This window comes from Triticum aestivum, chromosome 3D (assembly GCF_018294505.1).
Source record: "Triticum aestivum cultivar Chinese Spring chromosome 3D, IWGSC CS RefSeq v2.1, whole genome shotgun sequence".
NCBI classification, from domain to species: Eukaryota; Viridiplantae; Streptophyta; class Magnoliopsida; order Poales; family Poaceae; genus Triticum; species Triticum aestivum.
The window spans coordinates 12,183,361-12,209,106 of record NC_057802.1 but is presented as its reverse complement, the minus strand read 5'-3'; the positions used below and the strand labels follow the sequence as shown (position 1 = coordinate 12,209,106).

The 25,746-nt window shown below is 44.3% G+C and overlaps 2 protein-coding genes across 3 annotated transcripts; one reads left to right on the top strand and one right to left on the bottom strand.

The window, feature by feature from the left end:
* The first annotated feature begins 8,343 nt into the window (after positions 1-8,343).
* Positions 8,344-16,529, top strand: LOC123076873 (disease resistance protein RGA5). 2 transcript variants are annotated; one of them, XM_044499022.1, is made up of 3 exons: positions 8,344-9,259; positions 11,508-13,529; positions 16,156-16,529. In XM_044499022.1, exons 1-2 carry the CDS (start codon positions 8,445-8,447, stop codon positions 13,522-13,524), a joined length of 2,832 nt encoding a protein of 943 aa, XP_044354957.1. In that variant the 5' UTR covers positions 8,344-8,444; the 3' UTR covers positions 13,525-13,529; positions 16,156-16,529. The 2 variants fall into 2 exon arrangements, with proteins under 2 accessions (XP_044354957.1, XP_044354955.1); XM_044499020.1 differs by having other exon boundaries at positions 16,137-16,529.
* A 6,619-nt stretch (positions 16,530-23,148) lies between these two features.
* LOC123073743 (aspartyl protease family protein At5g10770-like) lies at positions 23,149-24,451 on the bottom strand. Its single transcript, XM_044496789.1, has one exon. The coding sequence runs from the start codon at positions 24,427-24,429 to the stop codon at positions 23,149-23,151; it is 1,281 nt and encodes a 426-aa protein (XP_044352724.1). The 5' UTR covers positions 24,430-24,451.
* Positions 24,452-25,746: the final 1,295 nt, after the last annotated feature.

The following is a 25,746-nucleotide window of genomic DNA, read 5'->3' as shown; positions in this document are numbered from 1 at the left end:
TACACTAAAGCATATCATCGACTAGATTCCACAAAGCATATCATTGGACTCTACACTAAGCATATCATCGGATTCACTAAGCATACCATCGAATAATTTGCATTTGTAAGTATAACAATAAAGCATATATATATATCATCAAATTACTATAGGCAGTACGTATAACATACCATTTCATGCCGATCGACCATGGTACTTGTCAGGCGGGTCACGAATGGCACCCGACAAAGTCATCACATGGCGGAATTATGTCCCATAGGTTGCACACCTCCTCCTCGCTCAGCCTCATTCTTTGAGCTATGATGGCTTCATGAAGTGGGTTCTCATCATCTTCATCGAGTGGGTCTTCATTATCTTCATCATCTTCGTCATCTTCATCATCTTCGTCATCTTCCACCAGGTTGAGATAAATTACAGCCAGCTTGGGTCTTTCTGCTCTGAAGGAGAAGCTGATCAACTCACCACCAGTAAGACGCATGTGGGCAAGGAAATGGGCCCATCCATCTCCTCCAATCTGCGACATATTGCGTCCTTTCTCGACCTCCATAGTGTATGGCCCCCCAGGAGCCTCAAATGTCACAGTGTCTCCTGTCAGCTTGTTGAATTTCAACCTCACATTGCATGGGACGATCTGTGTAAAAAAAGCAAAATGACACAATGCAGTAATGCCAACACTAAAAATAAAATAGTTGTTACATTTCATCTAATTTCTTACCGCCGCATGACGAAAACTCAGCTGGAAGTAGATGCCGAACAGCTTGCCAGTTGCAAGGCTGCTGGCGCACCTTGACTTGTACAGTCGACATAGTGGTGGTGGTGGTGGCGCCATTTTCCTAAAGCAATATGAGCAAAGGATTAACGATTCACTTCACAAGAAAGAAAAACAGTAGCATGTGATATTTTTGGTTCTTCCGCGAGAAGCAATTTTATGGACAAAGCATTTCGGTGGCACCTATTGCCGAAAAAACTTTTCACAAATATGTACCAAATAAGGGTACCACCTACCAAGACATTTCATCTCATTTGGCCCCTATTGCCTAAGATAATTGATTAAAAAAACAAGTGGCAAATTTAACTAAATTGGCACCTACATTTTGCCAAAAAATATCTTATTACAAAAAAACAAAAGCATCTACCTATCCATGTATAGAAAAAATAACAATAAAATGGTGCATACTAAATCAACTAATTAACTAGCCTACTAAATCCACTAGCATACTAAATCAACTAAATCAAAATGTTCTAAATCAACTAAATCAACTAGCCTACTAAATCAACTAAATCAACTAGCCTACTAAATCAACTAAATCAAGATGTTCTAAATCAACTAAATCAACTACATACTAAATCAACTAAATCCAACTAGATGGAGGAGGGAGGAGGGAGAAGGAGGGGCGACTCAAGGAGGGAGAAGAGAGTAGGACGGAGGAGGAAGACGGAGCGAGGAGGGGCCAGCCGGCGGCGAGTGGAGGGAGGACGGAGGAGGAACGCGGAGCGAGGAGGGACCGGCCAGCGGCGACTAGAGGGAGGACGGAGGAGGATGCCGGTACCGAGTCCACCGAGGAGGAGGAGGTGGCGGCGGCACAGATTGGAGGAGGGGCGACGGGGGAGGACCGGCGTGGGGGTTGAGGGCGAGATGGAGTGAGTGTGAGTGTGAGTGGATCGGATAGGTCGGAGGGTGGGGGAGATGGAATGGCTTAGCAGTAGCGCGCTATATCAAAAGGCGCTACTGCTAAACGACCTATCAGTAGCGCGTTTCACAAAGAGCGCGGTACTGCTATGTGTCAGCATGTAAAAATAGACATCAAAAATACATTGATCATCAATAATTTTTTTGTGTACAATCTGATTTGTCAATATGAGTCCTCACCAGTTTAGGAACTGGTGAAGACTCATCTTGCGGCCACAAATTCTACACATAGAGTTCAATGAAGACCAAGTGGTTGTGAAAGTTTGAGTAGTATATTTAAGGTGGTACAAACTCTCTTCACGAAGCGAGGTGGGACTAATTTTTTTAGTAAACTTAGCAGTAGCGGTTATTGTGTGAATGCGCTACTGCTATGGTCCCTAGTAGTAGCGCTCTTCATATTAGCGCGCTGCTGCTAGAACTAGCCTCGCGGCGGCGTCGTGGCAATTATAGCAGTAGCACGTCTTAGAGTAGGTGCGCTACTGATACATTTATTTCAGCAGCGTGGTTTGTGCGAGCGCGCTACTGCTAATTAGCAGCCGCGCCTTATTTTAAAGCGCGCTGCTGGTAAGATTCTGTGTATAGGCTTTTTTCTAGTAGTATAGGGCGCAAACATCAACTGCTTCACGAAATGCCTCCATCTGTGCACTATCCCTCTCATTTGGGCCAACCTGCTCCTCATTCCTTAGAATCTCATTAAAATCGCCAATGCATAACCAAGGCAAAGTGCTCTCGCCTCTGAGACGTTTCATCATATCCCATGTTTTGTACGGTAGGCTCCTGTTTGCTTCACCATAAAAATACGATAAACGCCACTGATCCTTCTGTGGCTCCTTGACCCATGCATCCACATGATACTGCGAAAAAATCTTTATTGAAATATCCAGAGAGTTTTTCCAAAAGATACAAATGCCGCCGCTACGGCCAGAGCTACTCACACCAAAACTGAAATCAAAACCTAACGTAAAACGGAGACCTTCAACTCGGCTCTTCGACAATTGAGTTTCAACTAAACAAAGAATCGACGGCGCACTTCTCTCCACGAGATCGCGGAGTTCTCGAACCATCGCAGGATCGCCAATCCCGCGACAGTTCCAGCATAATGTTTTCATTGGGCCTGGCGGCACCCCAGATCAGCCCGCCAATAATGCCAACTTGTTCTTATTCTGCTTTCCTGGTGACTCTGAGTTTTTCGCCTTCTTTACTTCCCTTGGAGAGACGTATGCTGAGGGAGTGGCGGAACAGCCATTAGAGATTGATTATTCTGCGTCATGTTGTTTGTTTCCTCCCCCTGAGCCGCGCCAACCACATGATCAGATGGGTTTCCGGACAAGGCCAAATTCAGATTTCTACGCGCCGTTGGTGCTACTGATCTGTGGTCTTTCTCCATTGTAGCTACTGGCTTTAATGGGCTCGTAGCATCTTCTCCCACTTCTACATCCTCATCCAGTCCTGCATCTTGCGATGACCGTTTTCTCGGTGATCCTGTCCGAGCCGGGGAAGCCCCCTGCCTGTCCGTCCTCTACCTCTACCACCTGAGCGGCCACCACGCGAGCCACGGCCACTATCTTGCTGCTCCGGTGGTATCTCCCTTCTCTTTGCGAGCATCCATCCACCCCATTGCTTATCTTTGACCTCCCAGACTCCATCTCCGCACTCCTCATGGTTATGACCCATGAAACCACAAACCTGGCAGAAATAAGGGATCTTCTCATACTTCACCGGGAGGAACTTCCGCCCTTCCCGCGCCACGTTCAGCGATGTCACCCTAGTTAGAGGCTTGTTCACCAGAACCCTTGCACGCACTCTGACGTAGTCTCCCTCATAAAAGAGCCTCGGAGAGAGCTGGGTTTCCTTCACCCGACCAATGCGTCGTGCTAATTGATCCACTACCTCAGTCTTCCTGTATAGCTCTGGTATGTTGTGAATCTGAGCCCAAACGTAAAGGCCGTCAAACACATAGGAAGCTGGTTCCTGCTTGCCATTGTAGTCTTCAATAAGCATCCCCATCCCTCTAAACAACCAAGGTCCTCCATGAACAACCTTCTTCCAATCCCCTAAGCAAAACATCTGGAAGATATAAAGGTTCTCGCCAGCCTCTTTGTACTTGGGTACATGCCTAGCCCCCATACCGACTTCATAGTTTCGAACATCGACGATGAACTAAATTGCATGGTCGTGTTTACCTTCCCAATTGCTAGCCACCTTGCATCTGCCTCGTACTTCCTCAGATCCTCCTCCCCTACAACCATGTCATCCAACTCATCATCCTGAAGATCCAGATGTTGCAGCATCTCTTCCAAATCCTTCCCCTTCCATCCCGCAGAAGAGGAACTCGCGTCAGCCGCCATCTAGGGTTTTACTCCCGGAGTCGGCACGGCAACAGCTGATGAAACACCGACCGATCCTCTCTCCCGAGTCCCTACCGCATGCCAGGGCGAGCAGATTAGGCGAGAGTGGACCGGCGGCCGACAAAAGTCTCTAGGCGGAGATAGATCGCCGCCAGAGCCGTAAACCCTAAACACGAGGGTAGGTCACGTGAGGTCGCCACCAGGTGATCATGATGGCGGATCCTATTTCTCGTGTAAGTCAGTGGATAGCCACCAAACGGATACCCCCCCCTCGCCACGTCCTTTCTCTTCTGGGCCAGCCCACTTATCCGCTTTGTGTGCAAAGTTGAACCCCGGTAGAATTTTTTGGCAGACTCCACTTCTGGTTTGGGAAGGTTCTAACCGGTTTTCTTTTGTTATTTGTGTTTTCTCTTTTCGGGTTTCTCTAGGTATTTCGTTTTTGGTTTTACTTCTTTTCCTTTAATTTTTTTCATTTTTCTTTTTACAATACAGGAACAATTTTCAAACACATGAGAATTTTTTACATTTGGAACATTTTAAAATTTGCAAAAATATTTTGAAATCCATGAAGATTTTGAAAAATGCAAATAATTTTTTGAACTTCAGGGACATTTATCGATATTATGAAAATTTTCTTAATTCAAAATATTTTTAGAAATTCATGATTTTTATTGTAAAAGCCAGGGTCATTTTTAAATTCTTGAACATTTTATGAAATTTATAGTATTTTTCAAATTTTTGAGATTTTATAAATTTTGAACATTTTTAAAAATTCATGAACATTTTCTAAATTCACGAACATTTTATGAAATCAAAGAACATTTGTTAAATTCTTGAATATTTTTTGAATTTTTCTACTTTATTTGAAATTTAGAACATTTTGTGAAATCCTGAACATTTCTTAAAGAAGCAAAGGAAAAAAACCACAAAAAAGGCAGGGGAACCCGCCCCGAATATTGGCTAGCCAAAGCTATCGCGCCGGGGGGGGGGGGGTATGTATTTCCTCTCTATTTTGCACGTAGGTTGGGGAATAGGAGGTCCGGCTCTTCATCGGCCGCCAGAGCCATGTTTCCCACGGTTGGAACCAGGACAACCACTAAGAAGAATCACCAAGTGAAAAGCAAAGAAAGCAAAGAAAAATAACAAAAATATATATTAACATCAAGTTGATTAAATAACTCCACCCATGCGAAGGTCCGGAGGCAGTAATGAGCTTTGCTCACGACATAACCCAATAAAATGTTAACAGTGCGTATAAAAAATGTTTCGAATGTGTACGAAAAGTGTTGAATGTGTACTGAAAACCAAGAAAGAAATAAAAAAAGCAAGAAAGAAAGAAAAACAATAAAGCGATGAAAACCGAGAAAGAGACAAAGAAAAAAAGAAAAAAAGGTGAAACCGAGAATGAAATGAAGAAACCCGATGAAAAGGCAAAGAAAACAAAAAGGAAACCTAAAAAAAAGAAAGGTAAACCAAAACCGGCGAGCGAGGCGAAGGAACCAGCGAACTTGATTGAATGAAACCCAACATATGAAAATGGGTCGGCCCATTAGCTACAGCGCACAGGCATTCGCTTCAGCGAGCCAGAACTAGCGACCGTGGCGTTTTCTTGGGAGCGTCCGCGGTTGTCTTCCCAGGTGTGACAGAGTCTGCTACTCTCGAGGCGTGCGCGTGCAGAGAAGCATTAGCTCTTGTGGAGGATCTGGCCATCACTAAAGCATGTATTGTATCTGACTGGCTGAGAGTCATAAACGACCTGAAGAGTAGACAACATCTTGGTGAGTATTGCCTGATCCTCAGAGAGATCGACGACAAAAAAAGGCAACTGCAGAGTTGTGAATTTGTCCATGAGCACCGCGCAAGCAATGGTGAGGCCCACAGACTAGCTAGATTGGCCACTACACTCTGTAATGGTCGCCATGTGTGGTTTAATGATCCACCGGATCACCTTTGTATCCTGTAAACTTATTTGAATGAAATAAACTGCGGTGTTCTTCTAAAAAAAAGCACCCACGTGAAGTGAGATATGGTCACCACGGAGAAAGTCAGCAATCCACGCACGCACGACCTTGATCTAAAAAAAAATGCACGCACGACCCAACTCACGACCACGCGCACACAGACAGGAGAGACGACACGTTCGGGTCCAACCTCGCGCTGCCGCCTCCTTGCTTGACGTCGTCTGGGCTGTGGCCGCCATGGTGTTGTCCACCGATCGGTGACAGACACCTTCCATCGACTCCTGACGTCCGGTCCCCCCCCCCCCCCCCCCCCCCCCCCCCACACACACACACACACTTCCCCAGGAAGGCCCCTACTCCCCTGGTCCCGCCCCGATGGCCCTGCTCCGCCCCCTGTGTGCGCCGTTCGCTGCCCCGCAACATCCCTTCTTCCCCATCCTAATCTTGGTAAATTTCTTTGATTGTTTTCCACTTGTTCTATATGTGAACTAAATTTATTTGAAAAAGAATGACTGCGTAAGTATTTTGTATTGAGGCATATATGCAGGGTATCGTTAAACTGAAATTGATGCATCTGAAAATTCCATTTTATGTTGTAGAAATAGAAGATGAAGGGGGAAAAAATCTCACTGGTGCTCGCAATGGGGATGTCTATGCCTATCATCTCATTTCAGATGGAGTGAATCAAGCGTCCAGACTGAAACACCCGTGATCAAGTTATGGGAGGAACCAACGAAGTAATCAACTGATTTGGTATTTTTGTATCCCCGTATTATTATATGTACTTTGGTGATGTGCTATCTATTCACTGAGCATTGGGTTTAAATTCTCGATTTATTGGGCAATTGAACTTACTTTATTCTGTATATTTTTGCATGAGGTATTTTTGGAAAATGGTGTGAGGTACATTTGGATTGTTGTAAGTGCCAAAAACTATCATGTTGCCGGAAAAAAAATTGGGATGAGGCTTGCTTCATTCCTGGCTCTGCCACTGCACACCATCGCAAACCTGACGCATGCACATGCCCGGTGGTCTCGCCCGAGCGAAGTAGCGCGGCAAGGGGCAAAGACCCTAACAGAACGACCTGGCTTCACACGGCGCACGCAGACGAGCACGCGGGGTGGTGCACGCTGGCCCGACGGAAAGCCCCTCGTAGAGGTGGCCCCGGTCACGCCGACGACCCATGCTTTATGGACCCCTAAGGAATACCAGCTGGGTGTAGGGTGGCCACAGAGATTAGACGGACGGGTGCACACTAGGGAGCCATCGGTGGGAGGCTCATGCACAACAGATGGCACGAAGGTCACTCTCGCGCGCTGAAGCCCCCAGAAAGCGAGTACTCCAACATGCTTTTATAGGAGTAATTGGTGGACTAGGATGTAAAATGTGCAACCCTAACTAATCATACTAACCCCTGTGGTTGGTTGGGGCGCGGGTTTGTCATTCTGGTGGAGGTGGCGGTGGTCTTCTCATTGTTGGTCCTCGAGCTCAAACCTCCTCCCGGCGTTGTCCTCTGTGGCAACACCGTTGGACTCGTTCCCGGGCTTGGTCAGCGAGGCGGCGACGTCAAGCTATGTGATTTTGTTTCGGGACTGCTTCACCACTTTGTCAGCGCAGGCCCCGGTGCCGGCAAGAAGTTCTTTGTATCCCTATACAGGAATGGCGTCGGAGCTGCCTCCCTCTTGGTGTTTGTCAGCGAGGGAGGCATCAAGTTTTCTTTGCTGATGCCTGCTGCTTCTCAGGCGTGGCGAGTCAGATGGGCTGAGGCTTTGAAGACTTCACGTTCTCACAAAACAAGGTCAGCCGGCTCCATCGATGGGGCGGCAACGGCGGCATGCCTATAGCTCGCGGCGGTGTTAGTAGTTGGTCGGCTCCCCAAGGACCCGGTTGTAATTTTCTTTCATTTTGGGGGTGCTCTGTATCACTTGTTAATTGTTATCTTCAATATAGACCTAAGGCCTACTCACAAAAAAAAAATCATACTGATCTACACACAGACTCGTCCATATATTGGAAACATATCCATTTTTTTGCGGGTGATGTTGGACACGTATCCAGCAATATTGGGTAAGAAATTTTCTTTGTTAATGCGATGCCCGCATGGTGGATGCTCGTGGTAGAGCCACACACAAAGTTTCTGATGCCATGCCGACACATTTCTTCAAAAGCTACGCGGGATGTTTCTGAGCCACGCACACAAAGTTTCTGATGCAATGCCGAGTCATTTCTTCAAAAGCTACGCCGAATATTTCTGAGGCACACACGAAGCTTCCCGGTGGATGAGTGAAAGTTCCATATAGTGCTGCATGCGATGACCTCTTGACCAGCCTCGGTGCGCATACCACTCACTTGGCTCATCGTCCCGCTGAAACCTCACACCCAGTTCATATACAGTGTTCACTTGGATCGCATTTGGCTGCGCGGGGAAGACGATCCTGCAACCGATGGAGGCCGTGGCGGCGAGCGTCGTGACAGGAGCGATGCGGATCCTCCTGCCCAAGCTCGGCGCCCTGCTGGAGAAGAAGTACAAGCTGTCCAAGAGCGTGAAGAAGGAGATCGCCTCCTTGAGCCACGAGATGAGCAGCATGAGCGCTCTGCTCGTGAAGCTAGCCGAGGCGGACGGCGGCGAGCTCGACGTGCAAGACAGGGTGTGGCGCGACCAGGTGCGCGAGCTGTCCTACGAAATGGAGGACTGCGTCGACGCCTTCACGGACGACCTTGGCAGCGGCGGCGCCAGGGCCGGGCTCTTGAACGGGCTCATGAAGCTCAAGGCGCGGTACAAGACTGCCCGCTGGATCGAAGAACTGAAGTCTCGGGTGGTGGAAGTGAACAAGCGCCACAACAGATACAAGCTTGATGACCGGGTTGGTTCTTCTTGTCAGAGCCCTGTGGCCATTGATCCTCGGCTACCTGCACTCCATACGGAGGCAGCCAGCCTTGTCGGCATAGACGGCCCCAAGGAGAAGCTCGTCGACCTGTTGCTGGGAGAGGAGGAGGAAGATGGCAATCACCGGGCACTCAAAGTTGTAGCCATCACGGGGTTTGGAGGTATTGGCAAGACAACTCTCGCCAGCCAGGTCCGAGATAAGATCAAAGGCCACTTTGAACGCACAGCCTTCGTATCGGTGTCGCAAAATCCAAGCATGATCGACATCTTGTTGGATATACTCTCACAAATTGGGGGCTTCTTGCATTCATCGATGAATAATAATGTACCCCGACTCATCAGCACACTGAAGGCACGTCTCGATAGCAAGAGGTATGCTTAGCTCACACAAGTAATTAAATTCAGCTATTACAGCTGACGAAAGGAGTGTAACTTCTTTAAATCTCCATCATTTTTCGCCTTCATTGTCATTTATACAACTTTAAGATACAATTATACCTACGTCTGCATACTTTTTTTTTTCATGCCTGGCATCTCACCTTCCCAAAGCTTATTCAACAATTTAACGCTATCAATGGGGTATCAAGATATTTCAGAGCCAAAAACTCATCATACATGGAAGAATCAGAGTCAGCAGCCCCCAGACAGAAAACTTCGTTAGTTTCAACTAGACAGAGAATAAAGTTCAAACCATAATAAGTTCCTATCCCGACCAGACATGCCACCTAATTCAGCCAGCTTGTCAACTTCATCCGTCTTCCTATCTACTTCTACTTTTCCTTTCTGTATTCACTATAGAGCCACATTTCTGCTCCTCCCACCTTTCTCCTTAAAGTTGACAGAGTGTAGTTCCATTCATTCATGGCATTTCTATTGCCATATGGGAGTTCTAAATAGACTGAAAAATGTCAATTGGTTTATTCCTAAGCAACCAGCATTGCTCAAAGGCTGGCCTCAAGTGTCATTCCCTATAGAAGTATGATAGTCCCACAAGTCCCTATTTTTCTTCTTCTCGAAAAGTAGGTTGGACCCCGGCCTTTGCATCGAGAGATGCACACAACCATATGTTATTGCATAGTTGGTTCATCAACATGTCATACAAAAATATATAAAATGATAGCACAACCAGATAGTAATAAGATCACATAACTCTGTCATCAGTGGCGGACCCAGGAATGGGCTAGGCCCCAGGCAGGCTACAGTGATTGCTACAATCAACAAGCGGATTGGGCCGCACGCCCCAGCCCGCTGCCTGGGGCCTGAATCCGCCACTGTCCGCCATGCTTTACTAATCCTATTGCTGGAACCCCATCCATATGAGTTGACCATAGCCTGTACTACTGTCTCCGATTGGTTGCACCAGAGACCGTGGACTCCCGCGCCTCCCCACACTATAGGTAGGTGGTACCATGTATAGATCAACTGGCTGCCTTGAAGACAACTTGCAAACAAAAAATTGAAACTCACATCCTGTTAAAAACACACGGGATAAAGAACTTGGCCCCTGATTGCTCTCATCCCATTTCGCCTGCTACAGTAGTGCGTAAGGAGACAGAGAGGTGGCGAAGTTCCCCCTCGGTTCTGCCGGCGATCCTTGGCTTTCCCTCCTCTTCGCTCGCTGCTCCGACAGCGCGGGAGGGGGTGGGGGTAGCTCTCGCATAAGTTTTCCGTGGGTATCGTTTTGACGGTGACACCACATCAATCTGGGCTACCCAGCTCAAGCCAAGCCTTGGCGTCCTACGCGGCGTCATGGTGCATCTGTGGGTTGTACATTCCTGTTGTCCCTTCGGCGAGGCTTGGCTTTCCTGGTGTTGTTGTTGTGGTGATGGCGGCGACAACTCTGTCGAATTATGTTCTGCACTCTTGTCTACATCGCATTGGCGACGAGACTGGGGCAGTGCAGCCTTTGCAGTTCGGGCTCGTGTCCGGTGCAGGGAAGATGGTGTGAGGATAGTAGATCCGGCGTGGTTGACCTATCTTGGCGGCGGCGGGACGCAGATCTGGGGTCGGGTGTGGCGTGGCCATTGTGGTATGGCAGATCAGGTTCCGTTGCAGGCAGTGGCGGAGCTACATTAAAAAAGAATGGGTGGGCCGGTCTGAAGATAGGCCCAGTTTTTCTGATAACTATGACTTAGATTTACCCTTAGGCCCAATCTGTTGCACCAAAACTGGGTGGGCGATGGCCCATTTTGCATCAAGGTAGCTCCGCCACTGGTTGCAGGGCGGTGGGCATTTTTGCAAGCATGGAGCTGCTCCTGAATCCAGGTTAGTAGGAGGTATGCCCCCTTCTTCACTGGCATCTTCCGTAATGAGGCAGATCTGCGGCAGATCGCTTGGTGGTCCCCCCGCCACCGCCCAATATTTGTAGCACAAAGTATTCTGAAGTGTACATATCTGAATTGTTTTGAAATTCTGTTCAGTTGTGCAAAACACACTCAAATAAATCCAAACGATTCAGCCCGGCAGCCATGACACCACCCTCCAAATGATTATATATGCTTTTATCTCTAATTTATATAACTACTTTAATTAAAGTTATTTAACTTTAACAAAACAATTGGTGAGGATCCTACTGTGTTCTTGAGTATGAAAACTTATACGATTTTACTTTATTTGACAGATACCTTATTGTCATTGATGATATATGGACAATACAAGCATGGAATACTATTAAATGTGCCTTTGTGGAGAATAACCTTGCTAGTAGAGTTATAACAACTACACGTATTGAAGACATAGCTCAAGCATGTTGTTCTTGTTTCCGTGGCCATGTCTACAAGATGAAACCACTTAATAATCTTGACTCAAGGAGATTATTTCATAGAAGGATTTTCCCCTCCGAAGATGCTTGTCCGGAGAAACTAAAGAATGTTTCTAATGAAATTCTAAATAAATGTGAAGGAGTTCCGTTAGTTATAGTAAGTGTAGCTAGCATTTTGGCTAGTCATAGAGAGGTAAACTCAAAGGAATTCTGGGAGAAGATACAAAATTATTTAGGTTTCCAATTGGAAGGAAACCATGATTTGGAATGGCTGAGACATGTGCTTAATCTTGGTTACATTAATTTATCTTTGGACCTTCGGACATGTATGCTTTATCTCGGTATATTCCCAGAAAATTCTGAAATAATGAAGGATGATTTAGTGAAGAGATGGATAGCCGAGGGTCTCGTTCCTGAAAGGCTTGGTTATGGTCAAGAGGAGACCGCAGAAGATTTCTTTAATGAGCTGATCAATAGAAACATGATCCAAATAGCAGAGTTTGATGACTGTGGGCATGTGTTATCTTGTCGGGTGCATGATGTGATGCTTGACTTTATCGTATGGAAGTCCACGGAAGAAAATTTCATCAATATAATTAAGGGAACCCCTACAGTTAATGATCCGCAATACATGAAAGGGTGTTTGCAGGTTCGTCGGTTATCCCTACAAGTTAGAAAACCGGAACACATGGAATTGCTGGGAAGCATGGCTCTCACGCAGGCCAGATCATTTAACTTTTGGGGGTCTGTTCAATGGATGCCCTCTCTGTCTAGGTTTCAACTCCTGCGAGTCCTGCATCTTGACCTTGGTGTTTATGATTCCAAAAATGAGCAGTGTCTGTCTTTCATTGGCAGTTTTACCCGACTGAGGTATTTGAGGATCATAGGTGCCGTCTTTAAGAAAGTGCAGAAAGAAATGCAAAAATTACAACATTTGAAGACATTGGAGATAGTTGGTGAAAAAAGAGTTGGCCAAGACAGAGAGGAGTTTTTACAATCTTTACACCTAGAGCTCAATGTCAGCAAGTTACCATCGATGCTGTGGCATCTGATTGTTCCATGCACTGTGAAGCTGCCTGGTGAGATCAGCAGGATGAGTGCCCTCCGCACTCTGGGCGAACTCAGCATAGATCTCCAAGATGTGGAGAACATCAAAGGCCTCGGTGAACTGGAAGATCTGAGGGACCTGAAGATACTTGTAGAAAAAGGTGTCCGGGAAGGCGATTGTGCTGATCTTGTTCCTTCCCTGAGCAGGCTCAAACGCCTTGAGTCCCTAACCATCCGTATGGCTGGATCCGTCAAAATTATTGATGTCCTGACTTGCTGGTCTCCACCTTCTCCCCATCTTCGAAGACTACATGTGCTGGGGCTCCCCTTCTCCACTGTCCACCAAAACTGGATTAGCCAACTCGACAACCTCAGAAGCTTGAAAATTCAGGTTGTTTCGCTGCCAGAAGATGGTGCCGAGGTTCTTGCCAGGCTGACCTCGCTGGTTCACCTTACACTGCATGTTAGCAAGAATGTTCCCGAGGAAGGCGTCGTCATCCGCGCCGCATCTTTCCCAAACCTCAAGGATTTCGTGTTCAGATGTGAAGGGATTTGCCTCGTCTTCGAGGCAGGGGCCATGCACAAGCTTGAGAGCCTCACCGTGAAGTGCTGCGAAGAAGCAGAGCGGGTACACGGCTGTGCTGATTTATTTGGTAGCATCGGGCATCTGGGAAGCCTCATGTCATTCAAGCTGGATATTTACAAGCTGGGTATTGTTTTGCAAGCCTATTCTCCTCCACAGCTTCAAACTGGGGGCCTCGACAGTCTCGCGGCCGCGCTCAGGGAGAAATATCCGGGGATTCCTGACATTCGCATTCAGCGCATGTAAACACGGTACGGATAGAAAACCTTCCGTGCTTCGTACTACTACTTTGTTTCACTTACATGATTTGTACTGTTTCGTACTCCCTCCGTTTCTTTTTTAGTTTGCATATAAGTTTTGTTTGGAGTCAATTACACTGGTGGTGCTAGAAGTTGACGCAAACAATCATTTTGGTGCTAGAACTTGCGGCATACATTGAACTGGTGCAATAACTTGGCTCGAGTGTGCAAATATGGTGCAAATCTTGATTGTGTATGCTCACACCGCTGACTAGGCATTCCAGCGTGGCGTGGGGGCCACTGTCAGTGACTAGACGGTAGAGAGGGGGCGTGTGGCCAGTTTCTTTGCGAAAACCACCTTCAATTTTTTATTTATCACAAAAAAAATCCCCTGTCATTATTGGTGAGGTGGCATCTCAATTTTTCTGAAAAATTAACAAAAAAAATAGTACTCTGCGCCTCGAACCAGCGACAGGCTACTGGCACGTAGTCGGTCCTAGCAACTCCATCCGTAACACACTCTTCTTAAATGGACTAGCAAGATGCCCGTGTATTGCACGGAACATCAAGATGCATCTTTTTTATAAAACACCTGTTGTGATTGACCCATACGGGAGTAATCCATGTGTAAAAACTAATGATATCTCAAGAAAATGGAGAGATAAGGTGAGGAGGAGTGGGGTGTGGTGGTGGTTGGTGGTCTGACTGAGTGGAGGCATGGAGATGGACGACGCTGGCAGCGACCACCGTACCAGATTGTTTCAGAGGCTTTCTTTTTTAATTGCTCAACAATGAGGTTGTGGGAGATAAGGATGAACGAGGGAAGGCCTTATCTGCAAATGTGGATAGTGGTGCGGGTATCTTTTTGCAAAATTACCATAGTTTGCTTTCTATCCATCAGATATCGATCGGATGGTCTATATTGCAAGATGGCAGGTACACCATCATCACTAACTCAGTTTTTATATCTTAAATGGATAACTACGCGTAATGTAGATGACAGAGGAGCTCTTTTTTTTGTGAAATACTTTTATTTTTAGCAAATAACGAAGGCATTCTTAGCTGAAATAGCCTGCGGCCAGTGCCGCCCATTTGCACCTGCTCGTATCTTTTAGAAATTTGTAAGATGTATGTAAATTCTAATCTCAACAATAAAAATAACGTTAAAATATTCATATTGTATAAATATTATATACATACAAATAAAATAACTTAATTTTTAAAAAATCAGGTATTATTTAAAAATATATTCATATATTTGAAATAATATTTATGAATTATGAGAATGCTTGTATAATTTTAAAAATACAATATGAATATTTGTAAACTAATATTTAAAATAAAATGTTTGTATAATACAATTATATACATACAAATAAAAATATTTCTATAATTACAAACATTTCAATAAATCTACGCACACTTGCATAGTTCAACATTTTTATAATAAAAAATATTTTTAATTTAAATTTTAAACTGTTTATTTGAATATTCAATCGTGACTAATATATAAATTATATAATTTTTTTGAATAGAAGTCATGAGTTAAAATTATACACATGTGAATATTTAGTAAATGTATGTATCATCATTTTGTATAATTTGAATATAAGCTGCGAGTGTATAAATATTTTAAATGTCCATATTTATGAAAAAATATAATACATGGGGGTATATTTAAATGATTTTATTTACTAATTATCGTCTTTATGTATACTATTTATATCCCCAGAAAACATTATAATATTTATAACACATGAATATTTTAACATTATTTTTGTTACATACGTTTTGCAAATATCTTTAAAAAACCTAGTGCATGCAAAATGGGCCGCACTATTTGGAACCGATTTAAGCCTCACGTGCGTCCGGCTTATGCTACATGAGTGTCTGCTATCAACATTTTGCAGTAGTGCGATCATTGGAGCGGTTAACTCAGATATAATTTTTGCAGTAGGTCGCGCGTTCAACTTGTGGAGGCACTATTTTTCCCTTTTAATTTTCCAATACTGACAGCTTGGACCCATGTGTCATAGGGGCGGAAAAAATAAAATGCATTCTGGCACGTAGACAAGGCTCTCTTTTATGACAAAAATATTCAAGGGGGTTTTCGCCAAAAACAGGCCTCTTTGCCTTCACTGCGCTGACAGCGGGCCCCATGCCATGTTGGCGTGCCAAGTCAGCATTATTTTTTCCTATCAAACGTGGTTTGCACCGTATTTGCACACCCGAGCCAAGTTGTTGCACCAGTTCAATGTATGCCGCAAGTTCTAGCATTAAAGTGACCGTTTACGCCAAGTTCTAGCACCACCAGCGTAACTTCAAAGTATCTCTAATTTAACCAAACTTATAGGAAAAAAGTATCAAACATACACATTGAAGAAACAATATCATGGATTCGTTACGGAATGTAGTGTCATATTTTATATATATTTGATATTGTAGAAGTTAATATTTTTTAATGTAAATGTGGTTAAACTTTACAAAGTTTAAGTTGACACAAATCTTATACGTGGAGTACTAATCATCTTTATCTCTCCATCACAACCCTTCAATTGTATTTGCTCGCATCGTGAACTAGACTGACACAATTTTGTATGTCCTTAACTTATTTGCAAGGTACGTATTTATATTACAGGTCCATTGCAGTGAACAAATCCACGATTATCCTCCACTCAAATCACGGGAGGTACTATGGAGTGTGCCTCAGGGCTAATACAAACCTACTACACTGTTGCCGTGATGTCAGATTTCTGGCTCTCGGGCACATGCAATCTCGCTATCATGACCTTCCATTTATTGCTCGGGATCTGTGTCAAATTAGTTTCAGAATGAAATACTGCTAAAATACGTGAGTGAAATAGCTGCCATGGCACACATGTGAACAGTGGATTCACTGACGGTACATGCTTTGCCATGTAGGCGTCCATGTAATGAACTGCATGTGCTCCAATGTAATGTGTTATATGATACTTCATCCGTTTGCAAATATAATATGTTCTAATTCTTTTCTGAATCAGATGTAAATAACCATGTTTCAGTGTGTAATTTTTTTTGCGGGTTATGTATCAATTTTATTGTCACTTTTTTAGTCTGTATGTAGTTCATATTTAAATTGAATTTGCTAATTCTCATATGAGAATTAGTTATGTCTCATCTAAGTTATCCATTACATGATTAAAAGCCGAAATATCCATACAAACTATCGATCTGTGGTGTGGCCATGCTGCTATTGGCAATAGCTATATCTCGCTTACGCTCTGCTCACCTGAAGAAACTCCCTCATGCTTCGTATCTGGACGACCAATTTAGCAGTTCACCCGTTTCTTCTCCTCGCTCACTCAGGATGGTTGTTGTCCTGGTTTCTGATCCGGTTTTTGGTGGTTTTCTTTCCTTTTTTATTTTTATTTTTATTTTTTTATTTTCTCTGTTTCTATATGGTTTCTTTATATATTTTTTTGATTTTCTTCGTTTCTTTTCTTGGTTTTCACCGTTTTTCTTTCTTTCAGTTTTCTTAGCTTCTTTTCTCGGTTTTCATTGGTTATAGGCTATCTTTATTTTTCTTTGTTTCTTTCTCGGTTTTTTATGTTTTCATTCTTTTTCATTGGTTTATTTAGAGTTTTTTGTTTTCATTAGTTTTCTTTGTTTCTTTGTCGATTTTTTCATCAGTTATTTCTTTGTTCAACACATGTCTATTTTTCAGGGCACAATGTACATTTTTTGTGTATACGCGAAACATTTTTTTGATACATGGTGAACATGTTTTGAATACATCATGTACATTTTTTTCCATAAATACAAGTTTTGAACATTTTTTTAATACATGTTCCACATTTTTCAAATACACGATTAACATTTTTTAGTGGCAATAAACTGTTTTCACATAAAATGTACATTTTTCGTATACATCATGAACATTGCTATAATAATTATGTGATTAGCGTCATGTTTGTGATAATATTAGTTGCATGCTAAACACATCAAGCACTCACCATTGGAGCAATCTAGGTCCTTGGATTGACCTGGTTTGATGACTGTGATGAGTTCGAATCTGCCACTTTAGTATATATATATATATATATATATATATATATATATATATAGAGAGAGAGAGAGAGAGAGAGAGAGAGAGAGAATTTCTTATTTGACCCTTTTCTTAAAATTTGCTTCCTTATGTGGCCCCAAAAAATATTCTTCTTTATTTGACATTAGATGTAAATTTTATTCGGTATTTGACACTTCCATCCAATTGGAGCACTAACGCTGTTAAATGCAATATGAAAAGACTCTTATGCCCCTGTTATTGTATTTAGGTGATTTGTTGCAAATAAACCATATACTCTACTAATGTAATACCCCCAAAGATCCAAAACAAATGTCGTGATTTTAGTTCAAATTGCAGTAAAACTACGTCACTTTTTTGGGATCGGCGGCTACTAATCTAATCACTGACATGATAGTACACCCACGTCATCTCTCTCGTTGCACCCGCTCTCCCAGATTAAGATCCCGACAGATGACGCCAGTGGCAATCTGCGACCAGGTGGTTGCACTGCGTCTTTGCCACACTTGTTCCCCTGTCCATCTCCAGACGCTGATGGCGACCTGAGACCAAGCCTCACTAGGCCACAGCCGTGTCCCTGTCTTTGTCCCTCAAATGATTCCAAAACGAGCTTCAGTTACTGATTTGTAGTTTCACTAACTTCACATATTCCATAGATTACTTTCAAAGATTTTTGGGATAGTTGACTAACTTCACATTTTTATTAACTTCCTTATTTCAAAGAATTTCTCTTCTTGATCTATTTTAATAATTGATATATGTTTTCAATTTCATTTGAGATAATGCAATGTATATGAAACTCATTCCAAATAATACTGACAAAATAAAATTAAAACTATTTCAAATGTATCCAAGATTGATCTGAGTCGTAAAAAAATCGGTACAATTCAAATATAAAAATGTTCAAAATCTAACTTTTGGTCTAGAAGATATCAATCAATCCAAAATATCCAAAGGTTGGGTTTTGATTAGGGAGAGAGTAGAGTGATTCTACGGATGCGGTGTTTTGGCTCCTAGGTGAATATGCACCCATTGTCTAAATACACATTTTGAAAAGTTGAAAAATTCGGAATAAAAATCCTACGGGTATATCTGGACATTCTATGTGCGTGCACAAAGTTTCGGTGAAAAACGACGTTTTTTGTGGCTTGTGTAAAAAAGATAAAGAAATGCCTCGTGAATAGTTATAATGAAGCATCCGAAATTGACTTTTTTTACACAAGCCACAAAAAACCTCGTTTTTTACCGAAAACTTTGTGCACGCACATAGAATGTCCGGATACACACACTTGTTCGAAATTTATCAAATTTTCAAAATGTGTATTTAGACAATGGGTCTATATGCACCTAGGAGCCATAGCCAATTTCCGGTGATTCTACATACAACTGTCATCTCTCTCTCTCTCACACACACACACACACTCTGACACACACACACACACACACACACACACACACACACGTTGGCTGACAAAGGAACTGGTATGTGCACGCAGTTGTACCTTAGTGGACCTAGTTGTACTATTCTACAAAAAAGGTATATATGTGAGGACGAAAGTGTTCTTCTAATCCCGAGATTAGATGTTCATGCTATGAATAGTAAAATCCAAGAAAATAGAAAAACAACTCAAAAAATTTGTTTTTTATAACATTTGTTTAGTTTTCTAGCCACGTGATTTTTTTTGATGAAACTACATTCGTGGATGCCTAGGAGTTTTTTTAAATAGCACTTCAAACTGCTGTCAAAACTAGTCTTTTTGGAGCATCGAATTTGTTTTTTCACCCATGACATTAGGAATGTTTTTTATTCATGACAATTTGCACGTATGTAGAACATTCAACAATGATTGTGGCCAAAACATTTATGAATGTTTTGAATTTTTTAACTATTTTTATTTTACTGTTCTGATGGTGGGTTTGAGCTTGCGTGTAGAAATTCCATGTCCTGGTGCACCCAGCCTTGTGGAGCCACCGGTGCACCAGATGCTCAAATGTCACACTACAAGTTTCAGAAAAATATCAAATAATTTAGTATTTACACATAACATATATTGAACATGTCACAGCTTGAGAAACAGAAATAAAAAATACGACATTGATTGTGTTAATGGACCAAATTATGACCCAATCTGAAATGGGTACTATTCATAACATGATTTGACTTTTTGTTTCTATATTTTTAGTTCTAATTTGAATCTGAAATTTTATGACATATTAGATATATGTTTTGTGTATGTGCAAAATTAGTTTTTGATTTTTCAGACCCTTATATGGATGACTGGTGCACCGTAGCACCACAAGGGTTGGTGCACAAGATATTCTCCTAACTGAGATGTGCCGCAATGAAACATACTGAGTTTTGTTTGGGGGTTAATTTCATCTATCATGAGTGCATATACTGTACTTACACTATTTATTTTAGCAGCGAGCAAAGTAATAATCTGCCATCACAAACCTTTCGACTCCTGACTGCAGTCAAGGAGCATGCACTACATTTTTAATAAAAAACACTAATCTGAATGATGCCAATAGAATCTCACATGCGAATGACTCAAGTTCGTTTCCATTCAAATTTCTTGAAAATGATTGTTCATCTGCTCGCTGGGCAAAAATAACAAACCAAACACTTCTTCGGAACCTGGAAAATGCTATATTTGTTTTTATGTAGACAACAAAGTAATTTTTTTCATCAGAGAAACTTGACGATAATGACTCACTCTAATCTACACACAAGTTTTTTTTGTACTTTTAATTTTTTTTCTGAAATAAACGGAGCATGTGCTCCCGAGAGCACAAAATCCACGTTCGAGTGCACTATATATGTTCCCCATCTCAGTCACCTACGTTTTCTCCTTTTGCACGGTGGATCCCGGCCCTTGCCGGCGGAAGGGCTCCGTTTTTAGATGCTTTTCTGAGTTTTGTTAGGGTTTGTGCCATACTCAAGAAGACGAGGCGACGGCGGCTTCTTGAGGATGAAATAAGATCCTCCCCGCCTAGCTCCCGTCCTGGTGATGTTTCAATCATCATCGGAAGGCGTGTGAAGGTTTGTCACCGATGGGTTTTATGGGATCCGGTTGGCATTTGTCTTCGGTGGATCCGACTGGATCCGGTCTTCATTCGTCTATGTTTGTGTGTCTCCAGGTTAGATCCTTCCGGTCTATGCTTCTCTTCATTGGTGGCGGTTGCTGTTCTGGTGTGCTGGTCCTATCTCCTATGGGGCCTTAGCACGACGACTTCCCGACTGTCTACTACAACAATATTTGCCTGACTCCGATGAAGGAGGGGCGATGACGGCGGCGCGCCTTCTACTCGCTCCAGTGCTGAATGTAAATTTTACTTCTAGTGTTCTTTGTACTACCTTGACAGTTGATGAATAGATCGGAAGTTTTCTTGAAAAAAAATTCTTTAGACGACTCAGTGTAGCCATTCAGATAGTTCGGATGTACTTGTTGTACCAGGGAAAAGTAAATCTAAAGGCAAGGATATGGACGCGGTAAGGATCCACCGTTCGTGTCTTCCCAGAGATTGGTGCAGGCAATTCGGGTATAAACCTGTAAATCCTTTTCCCAAAACAACACACCCTATAGTATGCATCCTGAGAGCATCTCCAACAGGCGTGTGATTTTAGGGTCACGCTGGAAAAATTGTGTTTTTGTATGCGCAGTCTTTCAGGGTGCTCCAGCGGACGCGCAAAAAATGTGCGCGCGGCATAGTTGGTTCAGCGCGTGGAGCAAAACGGCATCGCGCATCGCTTATTTTGTGCGCCCGCGACCCATTTCCGCCACCCTCTCCGGCCGTCCCGCCTTCGCCCCGCCCGCGCCGCTGCCGGCGAAATTCAACCGATGAAAGGCCGCGCCGACGTCCCCCCAACCCCTCCCTACACTTGCGACCTCTTGGTTGGGTGATTCTGGACTTGGTTGAATGATGATGTGGCATGATTGTTGATGTGCCATGCAATTGAACTATGCTATGTCTTTATTTTACACATTTGTTTAATGTTTGAAACATCATCATATTGTTAAAATGGACATGTAAAATCTTATTTGAAGCACCGGCTACTAGCGCGCGCGTTGTAAGTTAACGCGCCTGCTGGAGCTACTCGCGCGCGCCATATTTTACAGCGGCCGTTGTAGCCAGTGTTGTGCCACGCGCAAAAAGTAGCTATTTCCACACCCAGAAAAGGTTAGCGCACCCCGCGGTTGCGCGTCTATTGGAGATGCTCTGACATCTCCCCCTCCCCATGCACACGCGCGCACACACCCACACACACCTATTAACCCGAACCCACCTCCATCTGCTATAGCACGGCAAGCCGCGTCATCGCTGGCTACATCTCATTCCTGGCTTGGCCTAGCCGGCCGGGGGTCCCCGCACCTCGTGGCCACTGACTGCACAGCTCCCATCTCGGCCTTCGTGCTGCACCTCGCCTCCTCCTTACTTCTCCCATGAAATTAACTGAGCCAAATTGAAAAATCAGGCAACGTACATACAGCTATTGACTTTCAATACTGCCCCCCTACAAGTTAACAATTTGTTCACCACATGACACATGTGGTAAGCAATTTAAACAACTCAAAAAAAGTTAACAATTTGTTCGCTCTTTAAACCTCATTGGGGTGCCGTTGTCTTTTGTTCCATATGGCTATATCGCAATGGTGTGTGGTTTTTGATATGGAAAAACTGAACTCTCGTCTATTTATGTTTCTCTCCTATAACGGTTTGGCAGCGGTCATGTTTTTTGCAAAAAACTAGGAGCACAAGGTCACATCACGATGAGCCAAGATGTTGGAATAATGGCTAGTGGTTAACCTATTTTCTTCATGAATTTGCCATTCCTCAGATAACTGAAATCCTTTTTCGTGTCAGTCTATTTTGCCTAGCTAGTGCCCGGGGCTGAGACAAGGACACCGCGGTGTCCGCGAGTAGGCGGTTCACCCTGGGTTGGGAGACGGTTCTACAGAAGGAAGAAGATAAATGGTGAAAGGAGGATAGCCGTTGAATTTACATGGAATGGCTCAGACATAATGGATTGAAAGATGAAACCGCCTCCCTTTGTTTCACTCAGTCCGGCCTATTATTCTTTTTAAACCGAGAGGCTACGTAAATAAACACTAGAGTAAATTCCAGTTTTTACCACCTACTTTGATATGTTTGACACTCATTACCCCCTTTAAAAGCATTTCATCCGGATTATCCCATTCAGCCAAAGTTTTGCCCTTTTTCATCCATTTTAAAGTTTTTTAGGTTACAGAATTTATTTATTTTTTTGGAAAAGGAGGACATACCCCCAGCCTCTGCGGATAGTTCATCTAGCAGTTCTTTTGTTGTAAAAGCGTCCTAAAGCTACATGTCCACTTGCAGCACCCGGAAGCAAATCTAATGAAGAAGAGTGAGGTGGAGTAAATCTCAGCATAAGATGGAGCTGCTTATTGATTACATCGACACACACGCAAGTAAACCGAGACACATAGTTTTTTGTTTTTGTTTTTTTTTGCGGGGGAGACACTGAGTTGCCATGGGTAAATTCCAAACGTTGGGGATTTATCATTTCCACAGAACTCCAAACTACTATTGTTCGCAGCGGTCGGGGACGAACCCAACCATGTCCGCATGAACGTCGTACACCACCTCCGTCGTCTCCTGTGCCAAGGTGCCGATGACCGCCGCGACCCCGGCCGGGTAGACAGCCCATGCGGGCGCGGCAAACGCGAGGCACCCTGCCGAGAAGACGTAGTCGCGGTCCTCGAAGTACATCATCTGCCGGATGCCGAGCTCCAGGCTCGCGCCGCTATCGAACGTGAGCGTCACGGGCGGCACGTCGATCTTCCTCAGGCCGGTGAAGTTGTAGCACGTTTCGAGGAAACCCATCGGCGGCGCCACCGGATACTGCGCCATCTGCTCCTTGAACTGGTCGCGGAGGGCCGCGTAGGTCTCCGGCATCAGGTAGGTGAAGGTGGTGCGCAGCGCCATAAGCGCGTCGCCGGCGGGGACCGGGATGACCGGCCTACCGGTGCCTAGGCTTAACCCCGCGAGCCGGACGAAGTACGAGTTGGGAAGGGCCGCGTTGCTCCGTAGCGGGGTGTAGCTCACCTTGCGTCCTGGGCCTGGCAGGGGTGCGCCGATGGAGAGGAAGCCCCGGTCGGCCCTAAAAGTCGGCAGGCAGTAGGAGAAGGCCGCCGTGTCCGGAGACGAAGGGGCTCGGGACGGCAGTGAGTGGCTGTCCCGGCCGAGATCGAGAAGGCCGGATGAGCGGTCAGCCGTTCTGCTGCCCGTCTCCATGCAGTTGGCCCTGAAGTTATCCACGGTAGTCGGCGTCGATCGCGAGAACGTGAGCGTGTCTGTCACGACGGTGACACTGGATATCACAGCGCCGTTCTTGGCCACGGTGGCGCTGGCGCAGCTGGGTCCGGAGCAAGCTTCCAGCGGGCAGTCCGGCGAGCCGCACGGGACATGGGTGACGGAGGAGGACCGGGACGGGTCGAAGGCGCCTGGCTTGCAGTTGCAGTGGAGGAGCGTGGCTCCGCCCGCCCCGGCGTCGAACCCCACGGTGAGGTTCTGCGCCGGAGTGCCGTACCCGACGACGACGTGGTACTCGGACTCGGACGTGCCCGGGAGAGTGACGAGGGGACTGCGGGGTCTGCGGGTGACGGGGAGGGAGTTGGGTGGCGGTGCGTGCTGTGCTTTGTAGGCCGCGTACCGGGCCTGGAAGGAAATACCGGCGTCGAACTCGAACGTGAGCGTGACGGGGGCCACGAGAAGAAGAAGAAGAAGAAGAAGCAGGCGCAGCAAGTGCACGGAGGAAATCATGGCTGGAGTCACAATAGCTTCTGTAAGCTGCTGCCGGCCCATATATATACACACCAATGAAAAAAATAGCGCGCTACAGCAAAATAGCGGCGACCTCAAAATATGCTATTAACGTGCTATATCGCGCTATAGCGTGCTATTAGCGAGACGTTGTACACCGATATATTTAGCGAGGCAATTCTCAATACGCTATAGCGTGCTATTAGCGACGTTATATCACGCTATTTTTTTCAGTGATACACACACATATTGGCCCCGCGAGCTCTTAATTTCTATTATATTGTACTCCTTCCGTCCCAAAATAAGTGTCTAAATCATATTAAAATTGAAACAATTATTTCGAGACAGAAACGAGTATATTGTAGTGGTGGTGAACACTGAACTGATGGTGATTGATTGACGATGTTGTTCTTCTATGTAATAATTCGTTCAGCCCAAAGCAAATCGAGTACGGCAGTTGTCTCATCTCGTGCGTATGGAGAAGATGATGATCGGGATTAACGCCAGAGCTTTGCTGGTAGAGAGGAAACTATATAAGCCGCCAACCAGTAAGATGAACCATTCACACATAGAATATTGTTTTATCTTCAAACATATTATTTACATGTAACATATTTTAAAAATACCAACAATACCGATTTTAAAAGGAAACAGTTCATATATTGCAGAAGATTGGAACTTTATGTACCTTAATATGAATGTTCATATATTTGAAATGTTTCATATCATGTTCTAAAAATTTCCTGAATATGACAAAAAAATGTATACTTTCAACAGTAGAAATATTTAATAACACAGTTCTAAATTTAAAAATAGTTGTTCATGCACATCTAAATATATGCTCTTGTGACTTTTAAGGAAATGTTTGTGTATTGCAAAATTATTAATATGAATTTGTGGACGCACTTTTCCCACAAATTGGAGACAAACTAGGGTGGGCTTTGCGGGAGTCCGGACGGCAGCCACGTAGTGTTGGGGCTGGACAGCAACAATACGCTGCACAAATTTACCGACACGGCAAATATGCACACTACACAGCCCCCTCCACTTGTGATGAACTTTTAGGACAGCTTCAACCAACAAATAAGCAGCGGAATAACAGAAACAATATGCACAAGTGACACAGGATTTAACATGAAAAAACCTCCCCAATTTGAGGGGTAAAAAACCACGGCTGTGGACCTACCGGTCCACACAACTTCACTATAAGAATGATGAGTACAAAGTCTTCTCTAGAACCTCTAGAGAAATTTACAACACACTCTCCACGTTGCCAACCGGCAACAGCAACAACAGCCACAACAGGCAAGATTTCAGCAAAGCAGAGTTTACACAGCTTCTTTACCCTTCAGTGTTTTG

What these genes read in the sequence shown, in the direction of transcription:
- LOC123076873 (XM_044499022.1), top strand. Translation starts at nt 8,445, where the DNA reads ATGGAGGCCGTGGCGGCGAGCGTCGTGACAGGAGCGATGCGGATCCTC. An exon ending in GCACGTCTCGATAGCAAGAG is followed by an intron (nt 9,260 to 11,507) that starts GTATGCTTAGCT and finishes TTTATTTGACAG; the next exon opens with ATACCTTATTGTCATTGATG.
- LOC123073743 (XM_044496789.1), bottom strand. Translation starts at nt 24,429, where the DNA reads ATGGGCCGGCAGCAGCTTACAGAAGCTATTGTGACTCCAGCCATGATT.